The 24837-nt window shown below is 38.7% G+C and overlaps 9 protein-coding genes across 12 annotated transcripts in view; 4 read left to right on the forward strand and 5 right to left on the reverse strand.

Moving 5' to 3' along the window:
- Positions 1–476, forward strand: part of LOC111437321 (proline-, glutamic acid- and leucine-rich protein 1-like) — a 1622-nt gene extending 1146 nt beyond the window's left edge. Inside the window, exon 3 of one of the 2 annotated variants that reach the window (XM_023075227.1) lies at positions 77–476. In XM_023075227.1, coding sequence (XP_022930995.1) covers positions 77–220 — 144 coding nt within the window. In that variant the 3' untranslated portion in view covers positions 221–476. Of the gene's footprint in view, positions 1–70 lie in introns of both variants that reach the window. The other variant, XM_023075226.1, reaches the window with a different exon arrangement.
- A 2901-nt stretch (positions 477–3377) lies between these two features.
- LOC111437323 lies at positions 3378–4971 on the forward strand. The gene is made up of 4 exons (XM_023075229.1): positions 3378–3530; positions 3682–3879; positions 4075–4290; positions 4375–4971. The coding sequence occupies exons 1-4, from the start codon at positions 3528–3530 to the stop codon at positions 4612–4614; spliced, it is 657 nt and encodes a 218-aa protein (XP_022930997.1). The 5' UTR covers positions 3378–3527; the 3' UTR covers positions 4615–4971.
- Positions 4972–8268: 3297 nt separating this feature from the next.
- LOC111437433 (protein TORNADO 2-like) lies at positions 8269–9385 on the reverse strand. Its single transcript, XM_023075407.1, has 2 exons — positions 8788–9385; positions 8269–8714 (listed from the first exon to the last, which is right to left on the reverse strand). Exons 1-2 carry the CDS (start codon positions 9283–9285, stop codon positions 8388–8390), a joined length of 825 nt encoding a protein of 274 aa, XP_022931175.1. The 5' UTR covers positions 9286–9385; the 3' UTR covers positions 8269–8387.
- An 84-nt stretch (positions 9386–9469) lies between these two features.
- On the forward strand, positions 9470–11746 carry LOC111437432 (E3 ubiquitin-protein ligase Os04g0590900-like). Its single transcript, XM_023075405.1, has one exon. It carries the CDS (start codon positions 10226–10228, stop codon positions 11282–11284), a length of 1059 nt encoding a protein of 352 aa, XP_022931173.1. The 5' UTR covers positions 9470–10225; the 3' UTR covers positions 11285–11746.
- A 1059-nt stretch (positions 11747–12805) lies between these two features.
- On the reverse strand, positions 12806–14420 carry LOC111437434 (transcription factor bHLH71-like). Its single transcript, XM_023075408.1, has 3 exons — positions 13869–14420; positions 13149–13532; positions 12806–13070 (listed from the first exon to the last, which is right to left on the reverse strand). Exons 1-3 carry the CDS (start codon positions 14283–14285, stop codon positions 12975–12977), a joined length of 897 nt encoding a protein of 298 aa, XP_022931176.1. The 5' UTR covers positions 14286–14420; the 3' UTR covers positions 12806–12974.
- A 1759-nt stretch (positions 14421–16179) lies between these two features.
- On the reverse strand, positions 16180–17660 carry LOC111437314 (RING-H2 finger protein ATL29-like). The gene has a single exon (XM_023075218.1). It carries the CDS (start codon positions 17431–17433, stop codon positions 16528–16530), a length of 906 nt encoding a protein of 301 aa, XP_022930986.1. The 5' UTR covers positions 17434–17660; the 3' UTR covers positions 16180–16527.
- A 132-nt stretch (positions 17661–17792) lies between these two features.
- Positions 17793–21188, reverse strand: LOC111437313 (zinc finger CCCH domain-containing protein 12-like). Of its 3 annotated transcripts, none has more exons than XM_023075217.1 (3): positions 20080–21188; positions 19477–19852; positions 17793–18572 (listed from the first exon to the last, which is right to left on the reverse strand). In XM_023075217.1, the coding sequence occupies exons 1-3, from the start codon at positions 20449–20451 to the stop codon at positions 18331–18333; spliced, it is 990 nt and encodes a 329-aa protein (XP_022930985.1). In that variant the 5' UTR covers positions 20452–21188; the 3' UTR covers positions 17793–18330. The 3 variants fall into 3 exon arrangements, with proteins under 3 accessions (XP_022930985.1, XP_022930983.1, XP_022930984.1); XM_023075215.1 differs by having other exon boundaries at positions 17793–18608; positions 20080–21179; XM_023075216.1 differs by having other exon boundaries at positions 17793–18608; positions 19477–19849; positions 20080–21176.
- A 427-nt stretch (positions 21189–21615) lies between these two features.
- Positions 21616–21994, reverse strand: LOC111437319 (dolichyl-diphosphooligosaccharide--protein glycosyltransferase subunit 4A). Its single transcript, XM_023075224.1, has one exon. It carries the CDS (start codon positions 21992–21994, stop codon positions 21881–21883), a length of 114 nt encoding a protein of 37 aa, XP_022930992.1. The 3' UTR covers positions 21616–21880.
- A 1603-nt stretch (positions 21995–23597) lies between these two features.
- LOC111437316 lies at positions 23598–24803 on the forward strand. Its single transcript, XM_023075220.1, has 3 exons — positions 23598–24154; positions 24260–24432; positions 24523–24803. The coding sequence occupies exons 1-3, from the start codon at positions 23618–23620 to the stop codon at positions 24623–24625; spliced, it is 813 nt and encodes a 270-aa protein (XP_022930988.1). The 5' UTR covers positions 23598–23617; the 3' UTR covers positions 24626–24803.
- Positions 24804–24837: the final 34 nt, after the last annotated feature.

Below are 24837 nucleotides of genomic sequence, written 5' to 3' on the forward strand. Positions count from 1 at the left end.
TTTTTTTTTTTTTTTTTTTTTTTTTTTTTTTTTTTTTTTTTTTTTTTTTTTTTTTTTTTTTTTTTTTTTTGTTGAGTGTTGCAAGGAAGACGAGGATGAAGAAGAAACAGTGGGAGTGGAGAGAGTGGGGGATTCATTGGAGCTTCGTTTGAAGTGTCCCTGTGGCAAAGGCTTCGAGATTCTTCTCTCTGGAACCAGCTGTTTCTACAAGCTTCTGTAGAATTACATGATTTTTTTTTTTTTCTTTTTTTTCAAATTTCAAATCAAGATAATATGAAAGAATGGGCCGAAACCGGCTCGCCTTGTTCTTTTTGGGCTATGACAGGAGTTTTGATATGAACTAATGGGCTTTTGCTTTGCTTTGTTGTGTAAGAATGGGCTTCCCCAGGGCCCATTTTCAAGTTGGTTGTCGGATTTTGGATACTGCCACAAAATCTTGAGCAATTAAGCAATAAATAAGGACTTCTTTAATTTCATTTTGATTTAGTTTCAGTAGTGAGAAATTGGCTTTTCTAATTCCAGTACACTTTTTAAAATTTGTTTTTTTTTTTAAGACAAAACCCACAAAATAAACAACATTATATCTATATATTTAATTATATAGTTTTTAGAGGTGGATAAATGGGACACCCAAATAAATAATAGATACACGAATGAAATGAGATTACATTTCGGTGTAGCGATACAATAATTGAAAATTATTAAGGTGTAAATTTCGGTAGCTAAATTATAAGAATTTCATGGTTAAACGTGTTTTATTTTAAGATAATAATAATAATAAAAAAAAAAAGCATTTTAAGACTTTTAGAGTAGAAGAAGGTATTTTTATAATAATTAGAAAATGATGAATTGGAATAATAAAAGAAAAGGCATCATGCATCTTCCTTCCTCTTCTGTAACAATGATGAAATACCAATAATTTAGAATTTGCTTTTCCTTTACAATCATTATTAATATTAAAGCATACACATTTTTAAAACATCAAAAAGTTTGAAAGCTAAAGAAAAAAAAACATTTGAGTTTGAATGCATTAATTTAAATTAAACAAGTTTGAATCTCTTCAAATTATAATTCACTAAAATCATGACATCCCTCAATAATTTTCAATATTATAAAAGTTGGGACCAAATTTATAATTTAATAAACCTCAACTTTTTTTTTTTTTTTGGTTATTAATATAATGTAAAATAAGATAAAGAAGCATACTCAGAATAAATACACAACAATATATTCCAATTCCGTACTAAGCTGCCTATTATTTTGAGTATCTAATTCTTCTTTTCAGCAATATATATCCACCGCCTATTTATTCAAAGCATTATTCCTTTATAAAAATAAATAAATTCTGATTTTTTTTTTTTTACAAATAATAATAATAATAATAATGCTTGATTTTGGAAATTAGTTCCTAAAGAGCTTTTTTTCATCGCATTCCAAAGACAAAAATTAACTTGCTATGGATTATTTACATATATATATATATATATATATATATATATCAAATTTTAAAAAAATATGAAGTAAATTTATAATTTTGTTATTGAATAAATAAATAATTTTGGTTGGAAAGGCCAAAGCAAACCGTAGAACACACCAGGAACAAAAACAATAGCAATAATTAAGGTTTTAATGATTAATTTTTGGAAACTCCACGTCAGGCAAACCTCATCACCTCGAGGCTCGAGAGTTTTTGTAGCAAAACACGGGCAAGAGTTGGAGTTATTTACATAAAATACCACTATGGGCCAATCGGTGGTGGGACCCACAAGACGTGGTCTCCGAGGATAAGGTCCACAAGTGGGCCCAAGAACTAAAAAAGGGAGGCCCACACGTGTGAAACAAGTACGCACAAGCGCCATTACTCATGCCTGGTGTGCCACCGCGTCTTCTTAAAAAACTCACCGTTGACTCCAATTTTAACAAGTCTCCAAACATTATTTTTTCTTTTTCTTTTTAATTATTATAAATTCTTAAAACAATAAAATTGCTTTCCAATAACTAAGTCAAAGTTTTCTGTCGTATAATGTAATCTAAACTGGAAGACTAGTCCTCGCATTGACTCATCACAACCAACCACTTTTTCCCCCCCAAGAAAATAGTAGTAATTTATATTTTAAATTAAAATAAACGTTTTAAGAAATTTGAAATTATTAAGCAAAAAAATAAAAATAAATTTCTATTATTTTAAAAGCTAAAGTCCATCCTTTTTTAAGGAATAATTTGAAGAGAATGATTAATTTGTTTATCAGCAAGTCATTCATAGGGTTTTTAATTATTTTTATTTTTATTTTTTTTGGCTGTGGTACATACATGATTGCTATCGAGAACATGTTTCATTTTGGGCCGTGGGCATGCAAGGTGCACGTCCATATGTGCTTGACCTATTTTGACTTAGCTTGGCCGACTCGACTAGACTTGTAGTGGGCTTTTAAATATTTTTAGTCAAATAACATGTTAAGAAATAACATGTTAGTCAAAATATAATTTTTGCAGTCATAAATGTTGGTTGATAACTAAATACACTGAATTTAGTTTTTGTTCTAAAAATAGTGTGGTGGATGTTAATAACTAATGTGTTAATTAGGAAGTATAAATAAACTTATTAATCCAATGGATTTGGTTTAATGTCTAAATCACCCTAACCCCAATGGCAATTCTGAGGAGAAAGAAATTTGAACATTAAATTGATTGGTAATATAAAGTTGAGAGGATGGCAGATTTGAAAAATCAAACCATTCATTTTCTTAATTAATTCTCTAAATCTTTGTTTAATTACATACAGATTAACTTATATATTGACTCCTAATATTTGTGATTCCCCAATTCTTTCACCTGCCGTTTACCATTTGCCATTTGCCAATTCAAATTTGTCCCAATCTTCACCACGTCCAAAGAACACCGAAGATGCCATATAAATAAATATATGAATGCAAGGATCCCAATTGGGGATTTATGAAATTTATAGAACAAGAATAAGAAAATGAAAATGATGGAAGGAGGTGAATGTTGATTTGGAAATGTGAAAATGTATTCCGACGGCGGTTTTGAAGGTTCCGGGGAGTTTTAAGGGCGGAAGCAGCAGGAAAGAGAGTGTGAGAATATAATTAATGATGCAAAATGAAGTAATGCGTGGTTGAAAATATTGTGTTAATGGGGAAATGAAAATAAAATAAAATAAGAATATGCGATAAGACCGAAGCAAACACGAAAATGAAACCCAATTTATAAAGGAAAGAAGGAGAAGAGTTCCTTGCACCCAACGCATCTTTTCCTTTTGCTTCAGCTTCGGACCTTTTTGCCTCGCTTTAGACTTTTTGCAGATAAGAACGACTTCTCTCTCTCTCTCTCCCCCTCTTAAAAACTCCTCTTCTTTCCAATTGAGAGCCCGTTTACCCTTTTCCCTCTCTCGCCGCCCCAATCTCTTCTTCTTTCTACGCATTACACTCTGCTACTTCCTCATCTTCAAGCTGGCTATCGAGAATCAGGAAGCTACTGTCCGAGAAATCAAGCCTAAGAGCAGAAGAATCATGGTATAATTTCTCTAGGTTTTCTATAATTCTTTGTGTTTTGAGTTATGGGCATTCTGTTTTCTAGTGTTTTTCCCAATCTGGGTTTGTTTGTGTTTCAATGGTGGATTCTGATTTGGGGTTTGTTTGTTTGTTTGTTTGTTTTGTGGAACAGGGCGCTGGAGGACCTGAGGATGAAGATAATAGATGGCCGCCATGGCTGAAACCTCTGCTTCGAGAAAGATTCTTTGTTCAATGCAAGTTCCATGCCGATTCCCACAAGAGTGAATGTAATATGTACTGTTTGGATTGCATGAATGGCGCCTTATGTTCTCTCTGTCTCGCTTATCACAAAGACCATCGCGCTATTCAGGTTCGATTTATTTCTCTTTTATTTTTGGTAATTTTTCATTTCAAGGGAAAAACTCGTGGGGGATTTTCCCTTTCATCACTGGTTTCATCAAATGCACTATTTCTAAATCAAATTCTCGCACAAACCCATTACTAACCGTTCGAAATCACTGACAGGGTTGCTCTGTTTTTTCCATTCTGATTCTATTTGCCACAGATTAGAAGGTCCTCATACCACGATGTGATAAGGGTATCGGAGATTCAGAAAGTCCTCGACATTACCGGCGTCCAAACCTACATTATTAACAGCGCCAGAGTCGTATTCTTGAACGAACGCCCTCAGCCTAGGCCCGGCAAAGGCGTCACCAACACCTGTGAAGTCTGCGAACGCAGCCTCCTCGATTCTTTCCGATTCTGCTCTCTTGGCTGCAAGGTAACTCCACCTAAAATTTCTCATCAATGCCATTCATGAGTTCTTCAATAAATTGAATTGTGGGGATTTTCTGTGCTGTTTTAGATTGTGGGAACATCGAAGAATTTCGAGAAGAAACCGCGAGTGATGGGGGGGTCGGATTCCGAGGATTCGTGTTACAGCAGTAGCAGCCAAGGAAGAGCGATGAACAAAAACAAGAACAAAGTGGTGCAGAGCTTCACGCCGTCAACGCCACCCCCAACTTTGGTCAGTTACAGAACGGCGAAACGACGAAAAGGGATTCCACATAGAGCTCCAATGAGTGGACTCATGATCGAATATTGAAAAAAGAAAATCATCATCAAACCCTTTTTTATTTAAAAGAACATCGCTGCATCCTGTACTTTCCCTAATTTGAACACCGAGATGATGCTCTACTCATATAATGTAGTTTTGGATTGGGCTCGCTGCATCTGTTGCTGTTGGTCGTGGTCGGAGGAGAGGCCGTGGAAATAAGTAAAAGGCGAGGGACTTGATTGCAAAAGGGGAAAAAGATTGTGAGTTGTGTTCTATAGAAGTAGAAGATAATTATGAAAATAGGAAGGACGGTGCTGATTAGAAGTTTAGTTATACTTGAGTTTTGGGTTTTTATAGATGTGAATATTGTTTTTTCTTTTTATAAATTTTAATGTTTTTATTTTATTATTTTACCTTCCTCCTTGGGTTGTAGCTTAGGAATGATGTTTATACAAGGAATGAAATAAAAATAATAAATAGACTTTATATATATATATATATCCATATTTGTTATATTTTCTCCCAAATTTAATTTAATTCAGATGGTAAAAAGAATTCAGTTATTTTCCGTTTCGTAGGAACAGTGCAAGGGTTATTTTCATTTTCACAGCAGCCGGTGGCGGGCGGTTGTGTGGGGGTGTTTTGTCCTGACGTCCACGTGCCGTTATATAAGTGGTTGGCGAAAAAGGTAAGCGACTGGATTTCCCGGGAGTGTAAAAAGTGAGTCAGCCGCCCACAAAATTGAAAGGTGTTTTTTATTTTATTTTATTTTAAACAAAAGGCGGTTCCTTAGCCGAAAGGGTTTCCCATTCTAATCATGCGTGTACCGGAGCCCACGTGTGGATTTAACAACCGTTGGATGTTGTCCCGATGAAGTGGAAGCCGTAAGAACGGTGTGTGTGTTAAGCCTGCGATCGGAGTCCCGATGAAGTGGAAGCCGTAAGAACGGTGTGTGTGTTAAGCCTGCGATCGGAGTCCCGATGAAGTGGAAGCCCTAAGAACGGTGTGTGTGTTAAGCCTGCGACAGCTCCATAATTCGGTTCGGTAATATTTAATGTTGATAATTAATATTTTTTATTTTTACCATGTGGCGTTCAAATTTAAAAGATTGATTTTGACTGAAAACTTGGGGGTCCTCATAATGCGTGCGCGGATCACGACTTTTACGTGGGGATTCAGTTGGTTTACACGTGAGTTCCCACGTGTTGTGATTTTTGATGTTTTAGTGTGGTTTACTATTTGTGCTGTAGTGTTGTTAAGGTGAAGTTTAAGTTTAATGGTGTTTAATTAGTGGTAATCAAGAGAGAGAACGAGATTAGGGAGGAGGAGTGGACACGTGGTAGATGTTGTGATGAGAAGACGGGGAGTCAAGTGGAGAGAAAGAGGGCACGTGTCGTGGAAGTGTGTAGGAATTTTGGAGGAAGTGTCAGGATGTGAGTTACACGTGTGAGAAACATATGGGGAAGTATGGGCGTGATGTGGAGATTCTCTTTACATACTGGGTGGAAATTTAGGAAAGGAAAGAAAATGGGAATTGAAATAAAAGAAATTAAAAATAAAATAAAATAAAATAAAATAAAATAAAAGGCTGAGGAAAGGAGGGTTTGGGGAAACCTCCTTCCATGCATAGCGCCCACTAACGTTCCAAATTGAAAGGCATGGTGTTGTAAGGGATGATGTCACGAGTTTATGGTTGAGTTTGATATTAAACAAAACACAGGCGCAGCAGTTTCCATGATTCATACACCATATTGGCCCCCACGCCCAGGCTTTCCCTTTCAAATTGGTGACAATCCCAACTCGTTATATGGCCCATTTTGATTGGTCGGTCATGTCTCTGGTGACCAACATTTACCTGCTCCTCACACACATATCTGTATAGACACAAAAAAAACAAAAAAGAATTGGGATATTTGGTGTACTTGAGAGAATGAAAGTGTTTAAATAATAATAAAGAAAAAGAGAGAAAGGAAGAGTTTATTAAGCTTACAACACGTAATGTATTGTACCCTACTGTTGGTCTGATGTTTACTGGAACATGAAGATAAGGTGGACTCAAGTGTATTCTCCCCATTCCTTTCTCTTTCATTTCATTTTCACACACTCTTCCCACTTCGGCCCATTACGACACACCCCATTTTTGGGCTTCTTCTACAACTCAACTTATTTAACGTTAAGGATTGGCCCATCTTTTATTTTATAAAACTATGGGTTCGCTTGTCATAAACAGTCTTCAACATCTAGGGCTTAATTAGGCACTCATGATTACCATTAATGTCTACCCACCAACAACATATTAATGTTCTCAATTAAAAAAATCAAATATTTTGTAGTATTTTCTCCCTTTGTAGCAACTAAAATTTACTACTAACTAAAATTTACTATTAGTTGGCATGTTACGTATCACTGTCGATCTTTACAGCTTTTAAAACGTGTTTGCTAGGGAGGGAGAGGTTTCCACATTGTTACAAGAAATGTTTTGTTTTTTCTCTCCGGTCGATTTGGGATCTCACCCCACATTCTCAGAACGAAGGTTTCCACGTGTTTGCTAGGGCTTCGGCGTCTAACGTCTTTGCTAGAACATCGCCTGAGGTGGCTATGATACCATTCTTAACCGCCTAAGCCTGTTGTTAACCGATATTGTCCACTTTCGCCCATTAAGTATTGCCATCAACCTCACAGTGTTAAAATGCATTTACTAGAGAGAGGTTTGTACACCCTTATAAAAAAATGCTTTGTTTCCCTCTCCAATCAATTTGGATTAAGAAGAAAATATTTTCTAGTGGCGAGCTTGAGCTGTTAAATGGTAACTGGACACTGGGTAGTATGCCAGCGAGGACGTTGACCCCAAGGATGGTAGATTGTAAGATCTTACATCGGTTGGAGAGAAGAGCGAAACATTTCTTGTAAGGGTGTGGAAACCTATTCCTAACAGACGCGTTTTAACAACGGAGAAGCAGACGACGATACATAACAGTCCAAAGCAAACAATATCTGTTAGCGGTGGATTTGGATGGTTGCAAATGATATCAGAATCAGACATCGGATGGTGATATTTCTTATAAGAACGTGGAAAAGTAACATGTTAGACAGTAACGGCTGGATCATTTAGCTTATTTCATGATGCTCTTTTGTGTTAGTTGTATAACAATGTATATATTATTTAAGATTGGACTAATAAGTATTAAAATTGTTATTAATCATTAAAGAATAGTCATAACGCTAGAAATGGAACCATGCCAGAACTTGGACGCTACACAACTAAAACTGCTTCTCCCTGACCTCATCGTGGCTGGACGTCGCACGAATTGGGGTTTGCTGTTGGGAAAATGAGAGAGAGAGTGAGAGAGACGCTACAAAAATGCGGACTCATCGCACCAATTGCGCCCCTGCAACTGAAGTTGTCACTTGTCGGTGTGCCATCGAGCAGTGGGTGCCTGCGTCCTTCGCTGCCATTGAAGAATACAATCATCGCCGCTGTTACCATAGCTGAACAGAGATCGCATGGAGGAGGGGAAATAGGTGGGTGTCTACGCTGGTGGCTGCATGATCGCTCGTCACTAGAAAGAACATGTTTCACCTCGGGGTGCGTGCGCTTCTCAATAATATTGTCACCATTTTTCAAAAGTAAGCATCAGCTTTCGGTGCCCCTTCCTGAAATCATGTCCTTCTTTTACCCAAATTTCAACCCCAATCAATAAATACACAAGGCCCCAAAACTCCTCTTCTTTTAAAATATTCATTAATTCAACCATATCCTTGTTTGGATCAAACAAACATCGTAGACCAACACAAACCCTAATAACAAGAATAGTAATAATTCAGACATAGCCTTGGCTTTCACGGCCCTGCTTGTATTTGTCAAACAGCTTCTCTGTTTTCGCATTCTTAAACGCACAACAAGCAATCAAATACACAGAAATGAGAGCAACCAGCACCAAGAGCAGCACAATATCAGCCTTCCTCCATTGATTCTTCAAGCTCTCCAGCAACCCTGCCTTGCAAGAGTCACAGCCATAACACAGCTGGGTTTGATCGTTGTTCCACTTCAAGCAGTCCATGTCGGCTGCATTGTTTATCGGCATTATCCAGTATGTTGGGTTCACAAATGTGTACCCACACAGCGTCGGCGGCTTGCAGCATCCTGACTTAAAAAACAAAAACAAACAAAAAATTAATCAAAACTTTTATTACATAATTACTATATCACGAAACAGATACCTGGAGAGGAGAAATAGGAGCGTTAAAGAAATCTTGAGCCATACGAAAGCTCTGATTCAACTGCCCACATGTACTAGAAGAACTCAAGCAGCTCCGAATCAAATCCCATTTAAACGAGCTTTCAACTCTGTGCCTCAAAAACCCAGAAAAGTCATCCAGATGATACTCCAAGTAAGCCCGGTTGGGCTCCAGATGCCCAGACCCTCTAATGGTGACCATGTAAATAAAACCCACCAAGCAAGCCAGAAGCACAATGAGGACCAGCATGGCGATGAGGTAAACAATCAGCAGCCAGCTGATGCGCCAGAAGGCTCCGATGAAGCCGGCGACGGCAACAATAAGGACAATGACGCCGAAAAAGATGATAGGCCATTGGAGGATTTGGACGCAGGCATTGTCTTGTTGGGTGGCCAGCCATATTCCGGCGCCGATGATGGGGACGGAGAGGAGCATGGCTATGAAATTTATAGCTCCGATTACTGTTTTGATGAGTGCCATTTCTGGGAGGCTGTTGTTTTGTGGGAGTAAGGAAGAACAGGTCTTGTCTTTGGTTATTTGAACCAGAGAGACAATCTCATGGCTACCCCAAACTATATTCAAACCAGGCCCAAGCCCACATAAACTAGGCCCAGGCTCAAGCCCACATAAACCTAGCCCAGGCCCAAGACCAAGCCCACTATATTCCAACCAAGTCATATGCTTTGTTTGGGATGGTGGTAGAGCGATGATATGGTGTGTCACAATCTTTGGGCCTTTTGGATTCAGACCGAAAGAAAGGAAACTGTTTTACCAAGATTGGCGGCCGAAACGATGGAGCATTAAGTTAGCGGAAGATGAACATGAACAAATTTGAGTGCTTTTTGTTTGGTGGGTATTTATGAATGAATGCTTGGAAATTGGAAGGAGTCCCATGAAAAGTCCTCCATGAAACTAAGCTTCAGCCATACCAGAAAGCATTTATTACTTTAATAAATTCCCCCACCAGCATCATCGCCTTAGTCAACAAGCTGTCTTTCCCAAAAGCAAGCCGCAGAAAAAGAAAAAGATGATGAAGTACAACAACAAAAAGAAAAGGAGGGATCCTTAAGACTACAACCCATTTACATTATCATCCATCCCTTCTTCATTTACATTAAGTGCCCAATTTTGTGTTCTGCGTTTTTGTTTCCATCAGTGTTTGTGAGCTGCTCAATTGGGGTGTGATCTTCAGGTAATATTATGTTTTTAGTTTTTGCTTTGTTTCTATCTGACAACTGTTTGATAAAATGCCGCACCCAACCATTTGGAGCTTCCAGGGAAGCGTGTGATCCTTGTGTTGTGTGAATTGTTTAATTAAATCGCCCATTTCTTTGGAAATCTCACCCGTTCATTTCTTGAAGAAACAGATATTTGGGGCATTGATTGTGTTAGTTTTTCCTTAAATTCTCTTAGAACAGTGATGGGATCTTATGGCACCCCAAAAACTTGGATACCATATATGAGCAATAAAGATTGCTCTCAAGGGTTCTGTAGTGTATATTGTCCTCAGTGGTGTTACATCATGTTTTCACCTCCACCACCCTTAGAGTTTCCAGATGATGATTCAGGCCCAAATTTTTCACCTCTTGTGATTGCAATTATTGGAATTCTGGCCAGTGCTTTTCTTCTTATAACCTATTACACCATCATTTCAAAGTATTATGGCAACACGAGCCGCTTGTCTAGGACTCAAGATCATGACCCAAATCAGGAGTTTGAAGATACTCACAACCCAACACTCCACGAGCCGTGGCATGTCGCCACTACTGGCTTGGATGAAGCATTGATCAAGTGCATTACGGTTTGCAAGTACAAGAGAGGAGATGGGTTGGTTGAAGGCTCTGATTGCTCTGTTTGCCTCAGTGAGTTTCAAGAAGATGAGAACCTTAGGTTGTTGCCTAAATGCAGCCATGCTTTTCATCTTCAATGTATTGATACTTGGCTCAAATCACACTCCAATTGCCCGTTGTGCCGTGCAAACATCGTCTCTGTCACTGCTTCTTCTCCACTTCAACTGCCTGCAACCACTGGAAACCCCACAACTAATGAGGCCATTCCAGAGACCTCTCAGGCAAATGACCATGAGGGTATTTCACAGGAACCTGGAAGAAGTTTTGGCAATGACAATGCTAAGAACTCAGTTCGCGCTTTCAGTGACCTTGGAAATTTGGTGAAAAGAGATACTTTCATTGAGCTTAGAGATGGAAGATTGCAGCAAATTAGAAGGTCCATTTCAATGGATCATTGCAGCCAAAACCATATCATTATCGCAGATGAGTTTGGAGGTATTGATGAAGCAGGAAGCTCAGGTGATGTTGGATCATCCAAACATTCAATGGGAGAAGACAGCAAGTCAAATCATAGAAAAAGAATCCTACATTGTGTGATGAGTCCTGTCTCAATGAAGAGATCATTCTCAAGTGGAAGATTTTCTCTCACGAAACATGGAAGAGAACACAGAGGACTTGCCCCTGTCTGACATTAACAACAGAGAGAAAACCGTGAACATACACCATAGGCTTCGTTTAGCTGCTTTCAATCCTCTCCCTTAATGGTTGGTTATGGGTTTTTGTGAAGATCATCCATGGTTTTTGCTTTGTCATTCAATTGTCACAGTTGTGTCTTTCTTTCATCATTGCTTCTTGTATAAAGACACTATGAGATCCTGTGAGCAAATTTTGACTTTGGCCGTTTTGGGCTGCTGGTTTTGCAAGGTGACGAGAGAGAAGCAGTAATATCTAAGAAGAAAGTGGAATTAATGAGATACAGACTGATGTGTATAAAGAAACAAAACATATAGCAGAAAGGATGATGATGAGATGAAACTGTGGAATAATAAGAACAAAATTATGCATCGAATGGCACAATTTAAATAAACCCTTTTAGCTGCTACACCTTTTTCTCTGTTCAATGCTAAAAAGTATGAATGTCACTTCTTTTTCCAATAATTGTTTCACTGTGCTTCCATTATCACAGAGAAAGATAAGACTGCTCTCATGACTCTCATCATCACCTTGAAAACAACATCCGTAATCTCTTTGATCAACATACGTTATGAATCTCTACTACCTTTTACAAATTTTTAAAAGTTGGTGCCATGCTTGAGATTTTAAAATATCAATCCCCTTCGGCTACTTTGCTAGTTGTTATCTAACACAGTTTGTAGCTCGCTCACTCGGTGTAGTGACTCGATAGCTTGGGTTACTAAGGTTGAAGTCTCAATCTAAACCTAACTCAAAAGTTTTGAAAAAAACGCAATGCTATAAGAGATTATGCTAGAGCTATGGATAGATGGTTATATAAGATATTAGAAGTGATACATTGTAATATGTCATTGTCTTCCGCACCAACCTAATGCATTATTTCACAACCTAACGACTAGATGGCATAACCAATAGCACATGACTTTGTACGCTCTAAACCATCCCAATCATCGATAGTGAATTAGGAAGGACTATCGTAGGTCGTGACCTACTGTCACTTTAATAATCATGTCTATATTTTACCTTAATATCCTTAAATTACATAGTTACCATATTTTGAATAAATCTGTGACGCCCCAAGTTCACCATGAGTCGATATTGTCCCCTCTCAGCTTTCTCTTTTGAGGTTTTCCTTAAGGTTTTTAAAACGCGTATACTAGGGAGAGGTTTCCACACCCTTGTAAAGAATGTTTTGTTCTCTTCTCCAACCGATGTGGGATCTCACACTCCATCCCCTTTCGGGACCCAGCATCTACGTTAACACTCGTTCTACTCTTCAACTGACGTGGAATCTCTGATTCTCAACTCAATATTTGGCATTGTATGGGTGAGGACAAACAAGATGAACACAACCCTCCCTCCAAAAAAAAGAATCCTATAACTAACTTGAATGGTGATCAAAAGTTGAGGAGGAAGAAGCAAAGGAAGAGAGGTGAATCCAAGCCAATCCCTTTGATAACTTTTTCTTCTCATCTGTCCCTCTCTCCCTTTTGTGTGGTCTCCAAAGAAAAGGAAACTAAAGGAAACAAGACAAACCCTTGATAGCTACAAAACAATATATTAATTTACAAATCACACCAAACCAACCCACATGCACACTCACACACACAACACACACACACACACACAGAACTTGGCATTTTAATGGATGATTCCCATTCAAATCTCAAAGCTTAACTGTTTACATTAACACAAAACCCCTTCTTCCTCAATTATTCTAACCATTTCATGTGCTGCCGCTGCTATGTCATCCACTGATCTCAGTTGGCACCCTTCTTCCACCTGCATTTTCACAGTTTCATGCATATCATCATTAAATTTCATTGCCCATTTCATCAAAACTGACATATATATATATACCTTAAGACTAATAGAGTAAAGAACCAATGGATGAAAGTCCGTGACATTGAGATGAAGAATAGTGAGACGAAGAGCCTGCAAGCCAGCAATGAGCTTCAACAGCTGTCTATGCGTTCTTATTGAAAGGATTCTGAGATTCGCATGAGTTTCAATCAAAGTGACTTCAATGTCAGCTGAAGAAGCCTTGGATTTGGCTGAGTACTGAGAGCTGTTACTATCTGAAAACAACCTCCTCCTTACTGAATCTTCATTCTTATAATTCTCTTGTTTTTCTTCTATTTCTTGGTGCAAAATTTGCAGCTTCTTGGCTTCAAGAGTTGATAGAACATGCTCCAATTCCTTCACAAACTCCACTGCTCCTCCTACTATGGATGCTTGGTCACCCTTCATACAACCAACACACATTATTATCAACAATCATGATTTTAGGATAAGACCTCAATTTCTAGCTCTAATTGTAAATGGGTCTATTCAAAAAGGGAGGAAAAATTGAACCTTTCACATAAAATGAAATAATTGAACCACCAATTGGCATAATTGAGATTAATAGGGTAAATATGAACAAAAGTAGTAGCTTTTTTTCTTTTTTCTATTTACACAAAGCTTTACCAACACTATTAAAAAAATTAGAATGGTTATGAACTTAAAGACATAATTATGAACATTAATTTAAATCTCATGCATTAATTAAGGAGAAGTTATTAAATTAAGAGAACAAACCCTTTGGACATAGGATTCAGGCATGAGGGAACGCAACACTGAGAGATGCTCACTCATCAGCTTACGCCGGTTCCTTTCAACAGCAATGTGTGTCATTCTTTGTGTTTCAGCTTCTTCTTTGTTCTTACAAGCTTTTGGTTTTCTCTTCCTTTTCTTCTTCCCTTGCTGCAACCCGACTGCTCCCCAGTTGCTGCTTTCCGCCTCGTTCGGGTGGCGTTTTCTCGCCAAATTGGGTTTTGGCCGGTGTTCCAACGTGCCATGTTGGTGGTTATCTTGATGCTTCAAACCCTTTTCGTCGGAGAAAAAAGTAGTCTCCGACGAGTCGCAGATGCCGTGGGAAGTGTTCGGCGTCGGAGAGATAGCGTCGTAGATGATTAAGTTGAACAGGTCATTGGAGGAAAGAGCATCAATACTCATGTTTTTGAAGCTCCAAGGTTGTTGTTTGGTTAGGGTGTGTAGATATAATGAAATTGAGAGAAGGCTAAAATTTTCAAAATGGTTTTAAAAGGAAAGAGATATATAGAGTTTCACGTGAGAAGGCACAGAATTAGATCGCTAATTATAACATTTCATGGGTTAAATTTGAATTATTTTAAAGTATAGGGACGAAATTTATAATTTAGCATAGTTTTTATATAGATACCATCATAGAAAGTGCCAAAAATTGGAGCAGATTATACAGAGGAGAGAAAGAGATGGAAGGGTGAGGGGGACCAAACAATCCAAATACAAACATGCATAGGGACAACTTACTTAAGCTGTGTTTCAGACATGTCTTAAACTTCATTTTTCGAACCTTAATTTCAAAAAAGTTTCGATTTTTAATGTATCCCAACCCAGGAAACCATGTTACCACCTTATATAAACCATATTCATCGATGAAACAATATTTCAAAAATATTTATAGATTTCGAGATTGAAAATAACATAAATGGGATGAAATTAACATTTGCAATGGTTTAAAAACTATAATATATAGTTGGAAGAAATGATGATAGATACAAAGTCATTAAATGATGAGTAGCAGAGAGAATGAGAATAAAAGGGGGGGGGGGAGAGAGAGAGTATATTAGGGTAGAGAGAGAAAGTGGATTAAAAATAAAGTTAAGATTTTTGAAGGAGAAGTTGAAAGTGTGGTCCAATGTGTCAGACCTCTGTCCCTAATCCATGTGACCACCTGCTTTTCACAAAGTCAATCTCACCCCATCCTATTTTAATTCCATTTTTTTTTATTATTTTTTTTCCTTTTCAATATATATTTCCGATTATTAACGGAAAAAATTAATTTCCCTCCATAAATTTAAATTTTAAAATTATATAATTTATTAAAACTAATAATTATAAATATTAACATGTCATTATAATCAATAATTTTTACTAATTAAATAGTTTTTTTTTTTTATTGAAAAAAGAAAATAGAAGGGTAGTTATTTTATTATGGTATGGATGTATAATTTTGTTTGTTTTTGTGTAAGAAAAAAAGATAAGGAAACAAAAATAAATGAGAAAAGACATGGAAGAATGAGAGGAAGTTTTGTAATATAGTGGGAAATAAAAATGATAATTGAAATAAGAGGTTGACAATTTTTTTCATGTTATGGGAAATGGGTCCCATCAACTTTCCTTTCTAAAATTTGCATTCCTTTTTTTTTTCTTTTTTTTTTCTTCTTTGTTCCTCAGTATATAAGTCCCAAAAATTTGGGCTAATGGTTGGCCTGCTACCGGATTGGGCTTGGTTTATGGGCCTATCATTGCTACCGGATTGGGCTTGGTTTATGGGCCTACCATTGCTACCGGATTGGGCTTGGTTTCTGGGCCTACCATTGCTACCGGATTGGGCTTAGTTTGTGGGCCTATCTACCGGATTGGGCTTGGTTTCTGGGCCTACCATTGCTACCGGATTGGGCTTAGTTTGTGGGCCTATCATTGCTACCGGATTGGGCTTGGTTTCTGGGCCTACCATTGCTACCGGATTGGGCTTAGTTTGTGGGCCTATCATTGCTACAGGATTGAGCTTGGTTTATGGGCCTATCATTGCTACCGGATTGGGCTTGGTTTATGGGCCTACCATTGCTACCGGATTGGGCTTGGTTTCTGGGCCTACCATTGCTACCGGATTGGGCTTAGTTTGTGGGCCTATCTACCGGATTGGGCTTGGTTTCTGGGCCTACCATTGCTACCGGATTGGGCTTAGTTTGTGGGCCTATCATTGCTACAGGGCTTGGTTTCTGGGCCTACCATTGCTACCGGATTGGGCTTAGTTTGTGGGCCTATCATTGCTACAAAATTGAGCTTGGTTTATGGGCCTATCATTGCTACCGGATTGGGCTTGGTTTATGGGTAATGGGCTTATCTAAGGTCTGACGGTTAAAAAAGTATGACAGTGATTCATAATTTGGAGGAACTACTGCAACTGTTTGCACTTCACATTACTTTGTATTGGATAAAGCTATTTTGATTACGGGCAAGTAAACCAGCAGCGCCCTGTATGTAATTCTCATTGAGTATTCTGTTTTTTTTTTTCTGTCAAGAAAACCAAATAAAAACTTTTTACAAAGGAAAAAGAAATCTAAAAGACAAATAAGTAGAGAACCTAAACAAAAAAACAACAATCTAGGAGAAGTAGAAAGGGATCGAGACTCAACTAATCAAAACCAAATCAAACTGAACATGCCGGCTTCTGCAAGTTATTCCGATCACCCCTTTCACAGAGCTTTGAAAACCCACCGCCATTGCTAGGGTTCCTCGCCAACTCCTCAAATGTCACGCAACTCCCCGTCCAATTATGTCCTCTTAGAATCTTAATCTTCACGTGCTCCGGTAATATCAACTTATGCCGACTTTCTCCTTCTCTTTTCGCCTTCACAATCGAATGCCCTGTCGAATGCGATCTCGAGAATTTCTTCCTACTCTCTTCCTTCTCCACCTCCTCTGTTTCAATCCTCTGTTTTCCCTTGTTCGAACAAGAGCCCTCATTGTCATCGGCATCGGAATCGGCATCGGCGTCGGCGTCCTCATCAATATCAATACTAATAGCATCTTCAATTGACTCACGGTGGGAAGTTCGTGGTGGATCAGAGGTCTTATCAGCAGAATTCCTCCGCAAATCGGAGTCGAGATTTCTCCTGCAAACAGGGCAGGTCTTGTGGGATTCGAGCCAGAGATCAATGCACTCCTGATGGAAAACATGGTAGCAAACAGTGAGAAGGCGAAGGAAGCTCTCGTCGTTGAATTCGAGAAGGCAAATGGCGCATTCTAATCCCACATTGTCACTGCGAAATTCCTTGATTTTGGAATATGGGAAAGTGGGAAAGGAGTTGATGAGAAGTGGGTCGAGGCCAGTAGGGGCGGCAGGGGAATCGTTGGAAGGGTGGAGAAGGTTGCCGGAGGTGGAGCGGCGGACGTTGCGGGAATGGAGGAAGGAGTCCACAACGCAGCGGCAGCAGTAGATGGAGAAGAAACCGACGAAGAGGAAGGCAACGAGGATGAGTGTGAGGACAATGGTGACAGGAGGACTGGCGTGGTCTTGTGAGGGGAAAGGAATGCGAGTCAAATCGGTGGACATTGGCCGGAAAAGGACCTGAAGGAGAGGAATGTCCGGAAGAAGAACAAGAAAAGGAATGGGATTTAAGAAGGAAACTCACATTGGTTGGTTGATTCGCCTTGATATAACTGGTTCTTGTTTGTGTGGTTTAAGGTATTGGTTGGCTTTGTTTGGCCAACACTCTCCCTTCTCAATCCTTCTTTTGTGGGTTTTGTTCTATTTTTGTGGGGAATCAAACCTCTTCTCTGCAAGTCCTTATGCATCAAACCACATGTAATTTAGAGTTGGGTTTCAAACCAATAACTCATATCTTAATGCAGCAACAACAACAGAGAATAACAAGTTTCAAAACATAAATAACAATCTAAAGGAACAACAAATGAAGGGATGAAGCTACAAACTACGAACGATAACTATTACGAGAATATTGCTACCTACGACTCATTATACAAAAAGGGAACAACGTAACGGTCCAACGACCAATACAACGCTAGGAGATCCTTAATGATCACAATGTCGGTGTATAAAAATTGCTGCCTGCCTCATGTGAAGAACTAACTCATATTCCCATTACAATAAGGTTAAAGACTTTCCCAGAAAACAGAAGAATCACTCAGTGATGATCTGGGAAGGTGGTGACAATCATACATTTTCCCTTTTCTTTGAATGAGAAGGATTACATATAGTAACAACAGAAATAAAGACACTACTAACAGATAAAGACCATATGCCTCAAATTTTGATGATCGGAAGTGAAGTGGGTTGGAAACGAGAATAAGTAAAGAACCGACCAAAACTCGACCTGAACAAACAGAATCTTCATCTGCCAACTTATGAGAGACAAAGTCCATTATGATGCTTGTTAACCATGGAACTTAAAGTTCTCATTATTCACGTTCGGTGATTGCTTGGATAATATTATTCGTTGTCGTCGATCCAGTCACCATATATCCTACTGATTTTATCAGGCCCCTTCCATTTCTGATGAGTTCTCTGCCCTGACCTTTGAATTACAATGGTTGACCTCTGAGATGGAATCACGACATGATAAACGTCTGAATGAGGAACTGAAGGAACAGAAGCAACCACCGTATCGCCAGGAGCTTTCGGTAATACTCCCTGCTTCTGGTCAGGAGGAGCAGATGAAGAGTCTCTAGTTTCTGTCTCCATAAGTCCACCACCATAACGGTGCAATTCTGTGGTTAATTCGAAGTATTAAGTCCAAAACCACTAAAACTACAGAACTCTAGACACTATTACATGCTTATGTTTTTCAATCTACTCGATTAGCTGACTCGACCTATATGACTATATCAAAGTTCAGATAAACGACGATTACTCGGAGAAACAAAGCATGAAAAATCATAAAAAAGAATTGAAGCTTAGTTAGATATCTTTGCAATCAATTGATTTTGGAGTCTTGAAAGTGGAAACACAAAACAGAATAATGCATGCCAAATCGCAATGGAGAGTAAATGGAATAGACTTAAAATCTAAGCCACTCAAAAATACAAAACAAAATGTAAGGGCTTTCCCATCTAGACTTCCTCTCAAGGTTTTAAAAAGCGTCTGCTAGTTTCCACACCCTTATAAGGAATGTTTCGTTCTCCCCCCTTGAGGTCCAACATCTCGCTGGCACACCGTCCGGTGTCTTGACCCTAATACCATTTGTAACAACCTAAGCCCAACGTTGGTAGATAATGTTCTTTTTGGGCTCTCCCTTAAAGTTCTAAAACGCATCTACTAAAGAAAGGTTTCTACACCCTTAATGCTTCATTCCCTTCTCCAACCAATGTAGAATCTCATAATGAAACCATTGTTCTTGAACGTTAAAACAAAAGTCAAGCAAGATTGAGCAGATGTATCCTATGGGGCATGGTAAGAGCACTTTCTATTAAAACGCTTAACCCAGGGATTCTTAGAGTGCTGACAGATTAAGCGATTAAACAGATAATGGAAACTATACTAACAACCAAAAGAAGGGTTGAAATTGATGCAGAATTTTTCTGTATAGTGCAGGCCCATGTACAACAATTTCATTAACGAAGGAATGAGAAAACATACCAGCAGCACCATGAGCAAAATGACATTTGTTTCCGAATGGACAATATCCCGTCAACTCCCACTTGTTACATATCCTTGTTTTCCAATTCGAAGGCTTAGTGTTTGATCCATTTCCTGATCCGCCACCACTGTAGCCACCAGGACCCAGGCTTATTGCCACACTCTCTCGATTCTTCGACTGCTCGTCGTGAAGAAATGTACAGCCATCCCCATATGGACACCCCTCCTCGGTGTAAAACTTCTTGCAATGTCGTCCTTTATATGACCTCTGCGACTCGGAACCAAAATTTGATGTCCCGAGTGAAGGTATCTGAAATTCCTCCCTTGGCTCTAAAAATACCGCCTTTTCTTCCTCATGGGCGGCCACAATTTCCTGCTAACAATACTCAATGCAATGAGGAACTCATGATACTCAAATCATCCAATTCTGTGTACAAAAGGAAGCATAAATACCAATGTATAGCAGTAATTAAATGGCTGAACTCTAAGCTAAGGAACGAACTACGAACTACACTACCCAACAAGAAATTTCAGCTATCAAGCTAACAATTAAACAGAGAACGTAACAAAGATTAAATATTAACTAAGAACCAAACCTAATACCTGCCAATTCGGTGGTGGCCGCCTAAGCTCCTCAATGCTATGAGCGAAATTGCAATTGGTGATGTAAGGGCAGGTTCCAGCGCGGAATTTGCAGCAGAGTTTGGTCTTGAAGAACATTTTACCTATCGCTTTTGATCGATTCGAGGACGTAACATCCTGAGAGCTTCTCGATTTCTTATTTGGGGGTTCGCTGCCGGACCGGCTTTGGGATTGCCTTTGATCATAACTCGAATTCGAGGGCGTATCGACAAACCCATCAACGCCATTATTCCAAGCTCTGTATTCGTCTTCGGTGGCCCAAACTTCGCCAGGCCAATTCTCGCTGCTCGTCCCGGGAATCACATGGACTACGTTTCCCCCATTATAATCCATTCCAAACAATTTCACTCACCACGAAAAAAACCCAGAAATTCTTACCTCCAGAGAGCTACAAAATCATCAAAGTGCCACGCAGAAAACCCTAATTGAAAAAACATGGGCACTGAATCAAACAAAAGCTACAGTTTTTCCAGCTTCTAGGAAATGGGTTTCTTTAAACTCGACAGAACATCAGCTCGTGGAAGTTGAAAAGCTAAAAAACGACTCATTACAGAATGGAGGAAGTTTGTGGAGAAATGAGAATAGAAAGTAAAAAACAGATCGAAGAGAAGTGGAAGAGAAAGTTAGTAGGAAGATCGGACAGATCTAAGAGCATCATAAATATTACAAAAGGGAAAAATAAGAACAAGCGAGCGGAAAACAAGGCTCGTGGGGTTCAAAGGTCGAAGGAAATATAGATAGAGTAGAAGAGGTTAGATTTGGACCGCGCGATAAAAATGCTGATGAGATAACTTGAAAGACAAATATCAGGAACGACAGCCCGAAGAGATTCCGAGAGGAATAAATTTCAGAGGGGTTTCAATAGATAATTTTGTAAATGAAACTAACTTCTAATCTGTGTTTTTTTTCTTTCCTTTTCAAATGTCACTAAAATTTTCTGCCTGGTCTAAGTTAATAATCCCTAATGATTTGTGATTTCAAAAGAAAAATAATCCCCAGAACGAACCCAGGTCCATACAAAAGTCTTGGCAAGGTTGGGCCCAAATAAAGAAGCTACTAGGTCAAGAGACTCGAAAGCTTGCCTCAGCTTGGGTCGAATCCATGTAGGCGTGCACCTGCGACTTTATGAGTCGATGAGCCCAGATCTGGCTTTCTCCTACCCTTATCAAAAGAGAAAGGAAATTGTGGGTCAACTCTCGCGTAAATAGATTACAAAAACGTTATTGAAAATAATTCAATCTCCACTCTCGAGTACTTCTTTGACATGAACAATAAAGCGTGTGGGACAAGCACAAATCCAGTGTGCAGTTTTTTCTGGTATCAATAGAATAATTAAAATGTTCTTTTTTTTTTTTATAGAAAAATCTAATATGAGGAGCGAAGACAGTAAAATTTATGTGCAGTTAAATTGCATGAAAGTTTAGCAATTTATTCATAATCTTCATTATGCCACGTCAATTACCTATTAAATTGATAGAAAATTGAAGAATACATACAAATTTAAGTGCAAGGAATTAGAATTATGTTTAAAAAAAGAATTGATATTAAGTAAATATTACATTTCAATAAACATGATGGGTAAGGGATAAAAAGCTTAGAACCAACTAAGCAATGAAAAGCTTAGAGCTAACAATATCTTTGCATTGTTTTGAAAGGCAAAGTGCTAACTTAGAGTTATTATTATAAAACTGCTAAAATATCTGCAAAAATGTCTTCACCTCGACCAATACATTCCATGGAGAAGAAAATTGGAGGAGATGGTTTAGTTGCCCTCATACTTTGGATCAGCCATCACATAGTGAAATGCTATTACCAATACAAATATAAAGATCCCCAGAAAATTTGCAAAGAAGCCCAGGTCTCGATCGTCAAACATCTGCAACACATTTAGTTTTCACATTAACAACAATTCTTCATGCAAATATATATATAAACACAAAGAATATCATCTTGAGATAAAGCCCAGATCAAATTTGTATTCAAATTGACATTTGAAGATGAAACTATCAACAGAAAAGAAAAACTCGTGTAAACAAAACTAACAGATTTCCAATCGATCTCTCAACACCAAACCCATAAACTAAAATTCACAAACATATGGAATGCGTTTTAATTCAAGGAAACTCAATCAACTATATCATATCTGCAGAAACAATCTCTAGTTTTTTCATTCCACTGAAAGATCTATGACGCTGCATAGAAAGAACAACAACTTCAGACTTCATCATGATGCAGATTGCAATAAGCAATCGCTTTTTCAGCAGCGAAAAGAAGAATCCCAAATCTAAGAAATGAAGACATATTTCAAAGAAACTACACTAAAATCCAATCAATCCAGCACTAAACTCGCTTCACATTATAATTTTACTAAAAAGACAGCATTCATGTTAAGGGGGTAACTCAAGGTGTTATAACCAGAACGGATCTACTCCAGACTTCATCAGAGTCATTAAACTAATTCAGAGCTTCGCGTTCCATCAGATAAAATCATCAGAACATAAAACTCTTTAAAGAGAACCATAACATGAAAGTTGAAAATCAATAGCATAAATCCGAGTAACCAGTAACACATTGTGGCGATTACGACCCACATTAACCGCATTATCCAATGTATACGAAAAGAGCATATAGTGCGCAGAATCAAATCACTCAGGAGAGTCTCCGAAATTGGAATACAAAAAATTGGCCGAATAAAATGCAAATCTAAATAACCGATCGGCGTTGCTAAACAGTCAATGGTGTTGCCGATTGGGATACCAATTAAGAAAATGCAGGAAATAATAACAGACAGACAAATCTCAGGGCTTGTTTCTGAATTCTGAAGGGAAATTACAAAGTTAATCTGTGTAGATCTTGATGATTTCAACAAAATTATACAATCAAGATCGATGAATCAATTGGGAATCATATTAACGAAGATAATAGAGAAAGAATTGAATTACTCTGAGGAAAATCGTTGAGTTGGCGACTGCGGAGAAAGAAGATGAGAACTGCGACAGAGAGAGCGTCGTGCGATCAGCGACTTGGAGAGGCGGGAGCTACTTCGGGTTCGGGCGCGGACTACTGGAGAAAGACCAGAAACTACAGGCCCAAATAGTCTCATGGGGCCCTTCTGAAAATACTAGATATCTTGGGGGCCATTTATTTATTTGTATACAATATTTTTATATTATAAACAATTTTAAAAGCAAAGCAAAGGACCAAAAGATTTAAATGTCTCATGACACGTGGAAAAGAGTTTTATTTTCGTAAAAGAAAATGAAGCAAATTTTGTAGAAAATTGTTTTTCAAAGAAAAATAAAATAAGGAACCGGCTCCCCGGAGTTCCCTGGAGTTCCCTGTTCGTTAGCAATTCACGTGCAAGTTCGTACACGTGTCACAATCTCTTACGCTCTCAACTTCAAATCCAACCATATATAATCCCCTATATAAATGTATTCGCGATTCATTAGAAAAGAAAAAAACTGTTCCATTTCACATCCCTCGCAAACTTGCAGCTATGAAATCGGCTCTCCTCAGAACCGTCTCCATTCCCGTCATCTGGCCGTCCGGCACCGCTTCGTCATCCTTCTCCAATTACAGACCGTTGCATGGAGTTTTCACCGGCCACAAGAGTTCCGTTTCGTCTCCAAAGATCTCTCTGCATTTTGAGATGAATAATCCTAGAGGAAGGAATTCGAGTGGTATACGAAGGGCGTCATCGGAGAGCGACATCTCTCGATCGCTGCATGAGGTTTCGAATCCGTATGATCAATTTGGAGGAGTCGGATCTCGATCTCGGACTCGATCCTCTCATTCTGAAATACCAGAGGAGGAGTTTTTGAACCAGGATGAATTTGACAGTGATTCGATGGAGGACGACTCTGGATGTTTGGATTCCGGAATCGGCTGCAGCGATGGCGCTGAATTTTTTACAGATACGTTTTATGACGGAAGTAATGACCGTAATAAGATCGGAGCGTACTACGAAGAGTTGCTGAAGTTGAACCCTAACGACGCTCTGTTACTGAGAAACTATGGAAAATTCTTACATGAGGTAATTGAATATTCGAATTGTCAATTTGAAAGTCTCTTTCAATCTGAAATCGAATGAAATCGGCTCTTACATTTTACTTTGTTTGATTTGATCCATCGTGTAAAGGTGGAGAAAGATCATGTGAGATCAGAGGAATGCTACAGCAGAGCAATATTGGCGAATCCAAGCGACGGAGAGTTGTTGGCTTTGTATGGAAAACTGGTGTGGGAGTCTCACAAAGACAAGCAAAGAGCTGAATATTACTTCGACCGCGCCGTGCGTGCCTCCCCTAACGACTGGTAACTTCCGATCTCTGAATCTAGCAATGTAGCCCTAAATTGTCCTAATTCAATGGCTCTGGTTCTGAATGACTCAGTTTGTGTGTGTAGTTTGGTGATTGGTTATTACGCCTATTTCTTGTGGCAAATTGAAGATGATGAAGAAGAAGAGGCGGCGGAGGTATGGCCGGCGGCTATGGTAGCGGCGTTTTAATTGATCAAATGGATGGGGAGACGACAGTTTTGGCAAAATAGGAGAGGAGGAGGCAAGAAAGAATGGCATGCGATTCCTGAATGGGCATTTGAAGAGGGAACAAAGATTAGCTTCCGGGTGCTCTCAATATCTCATTTTATATTTATATTCATATTTATATTTAAAGCACTTTTACTTTTTTTTTTTTTTTTTTTTTCCCCTTCCGTAAAAAG

This window comes from Cucurbita moschata, unplaced genomic scaffold (assembly GCF_002738365.1).
Source record: "Cucurbita moschata cultivar Rifu unplaced genomic scaffold, Cmos_1.0 Cmo_Scf00063, whole genome shotgun sequence".
Lineage (NCBI taxonomy): Eukaryota > Viridiplantae > Streptophyta > Magnoliopsida > Cucurbitales > Cucurbitaceae > Cucurbita > Cucurbita moschata.

Bases quoted from the DNA above. Each gene is read 5' to 3' on its own strand.
- LOC111437323 (XM_023075229.1), top strand. The intron at 3,880-4,074 runs GTTCGATTTATT...TATTTGCCACAG, and splicing joins AAGACCATCGCGCTATTCAG to ATTAGAAGGTCCTCATACCA. The intron at 4,291-4,374 runs GTAACTCCACCT...GTGCTGTTTTAG, and splicing joins TCTGCTCTCTTGGCTGCAAG to ATTGTGGGAACATCGAAGAA.
- LOC111437433 (XM_023075407.1), bottom strand. From the start codon at position 9,285: ATGGCACTCATCAAAACAGTAATCGGAGCTATAAATTTCATAGCCATG. The intron at 8,715-8,787 runs GTATCTGTTTCG...TTGTTTTTTAAG, and splicing joins CTCCTATTTCTCCTCTCCAG to TCAGGATGCTGCAAGCCGCC.
- LOC111437432 (XM_023075405.1), top strand. From the start codon at position 10,226: ATGGGATCTTATGGCACCCCAAAAACTTGGATACCATATATGAGCAAT.
- LOC111437434 (XM_023075408.1), bottom strand. From the start codon at position 14,285: ATGAGTATTGATGCTCTTTCCTCCAATGACCTGTTCAACTTAATCATC. The intron at 13,533-13,868 runs GTTTGTTCTCTT...GGTTGTATGAAG, and splicing joins CTGAATCCTATGTCCAAAGG to GGTGACCAAGCATCCATAGT. The intron at 13,071-13,148 runs GTATATATATAT...GTGAAAATGCAG, and splicing joins TTTACTCTATTAGTCTTAAG to GTGGAAGAAGGGTGCCAACT.
- LOC111437314 (XM_023075218.1), bottom strand. From the start codon at position 17,433: ATGTCCACCGATTTGACTCGCATTCCTTTCCCCTCACAAGACCACGCC.
- LOC111437313 (XM_023075215.1), bottom strand. From the start codon at position 20,451: ATGGATTATAATGGGGGAAACGTAGTCCATGTGATTCCCGGGACGAGC. The intron at 19,853-20,079 runs GTATTAGGTTTG...GAGTATTGTTAG, and splicing joins GGCCACCACCGAATTGGCAG to CAGGAAATTGTGGCCGCCCA. The intron at 18,609-19,476 runs GTATGTTTTCTC...AATTAACCACAG, and splicing joins TTTTGCTCATGGTGCTGCTG to AATTGCACCGTTATGGTGGT.
- LOC111437319 (XM_023075224.1), bottom strand. From the start codon at position 21,994: ATGTTTGACGATCGAGACCTGGGCTTCTTTGCAAATTTTCTGGGGATC.
- LOC111437316 (XM_023075220.1), top strand. From the start codon at position 23,618: ATGAAATCGGCTCTCCTCAGAACCGTCTCCATTCCCGTCATCTGGCCG. The intron at 24,155-24,259 runs GTAATTGAATAT...CATCGTGTAAAG, and splicing joins ATGGAAAATTCTTACATGAG to GTGGAGAAAGATCATGTGAG. The intron at 24,433-24,522 runs GTAACTTCCGAT...TTGTGTGTGTAG, and splicing joins CGTGCCTCCCCTAACGACTG to TTTGGTGATTGGTTATTACG.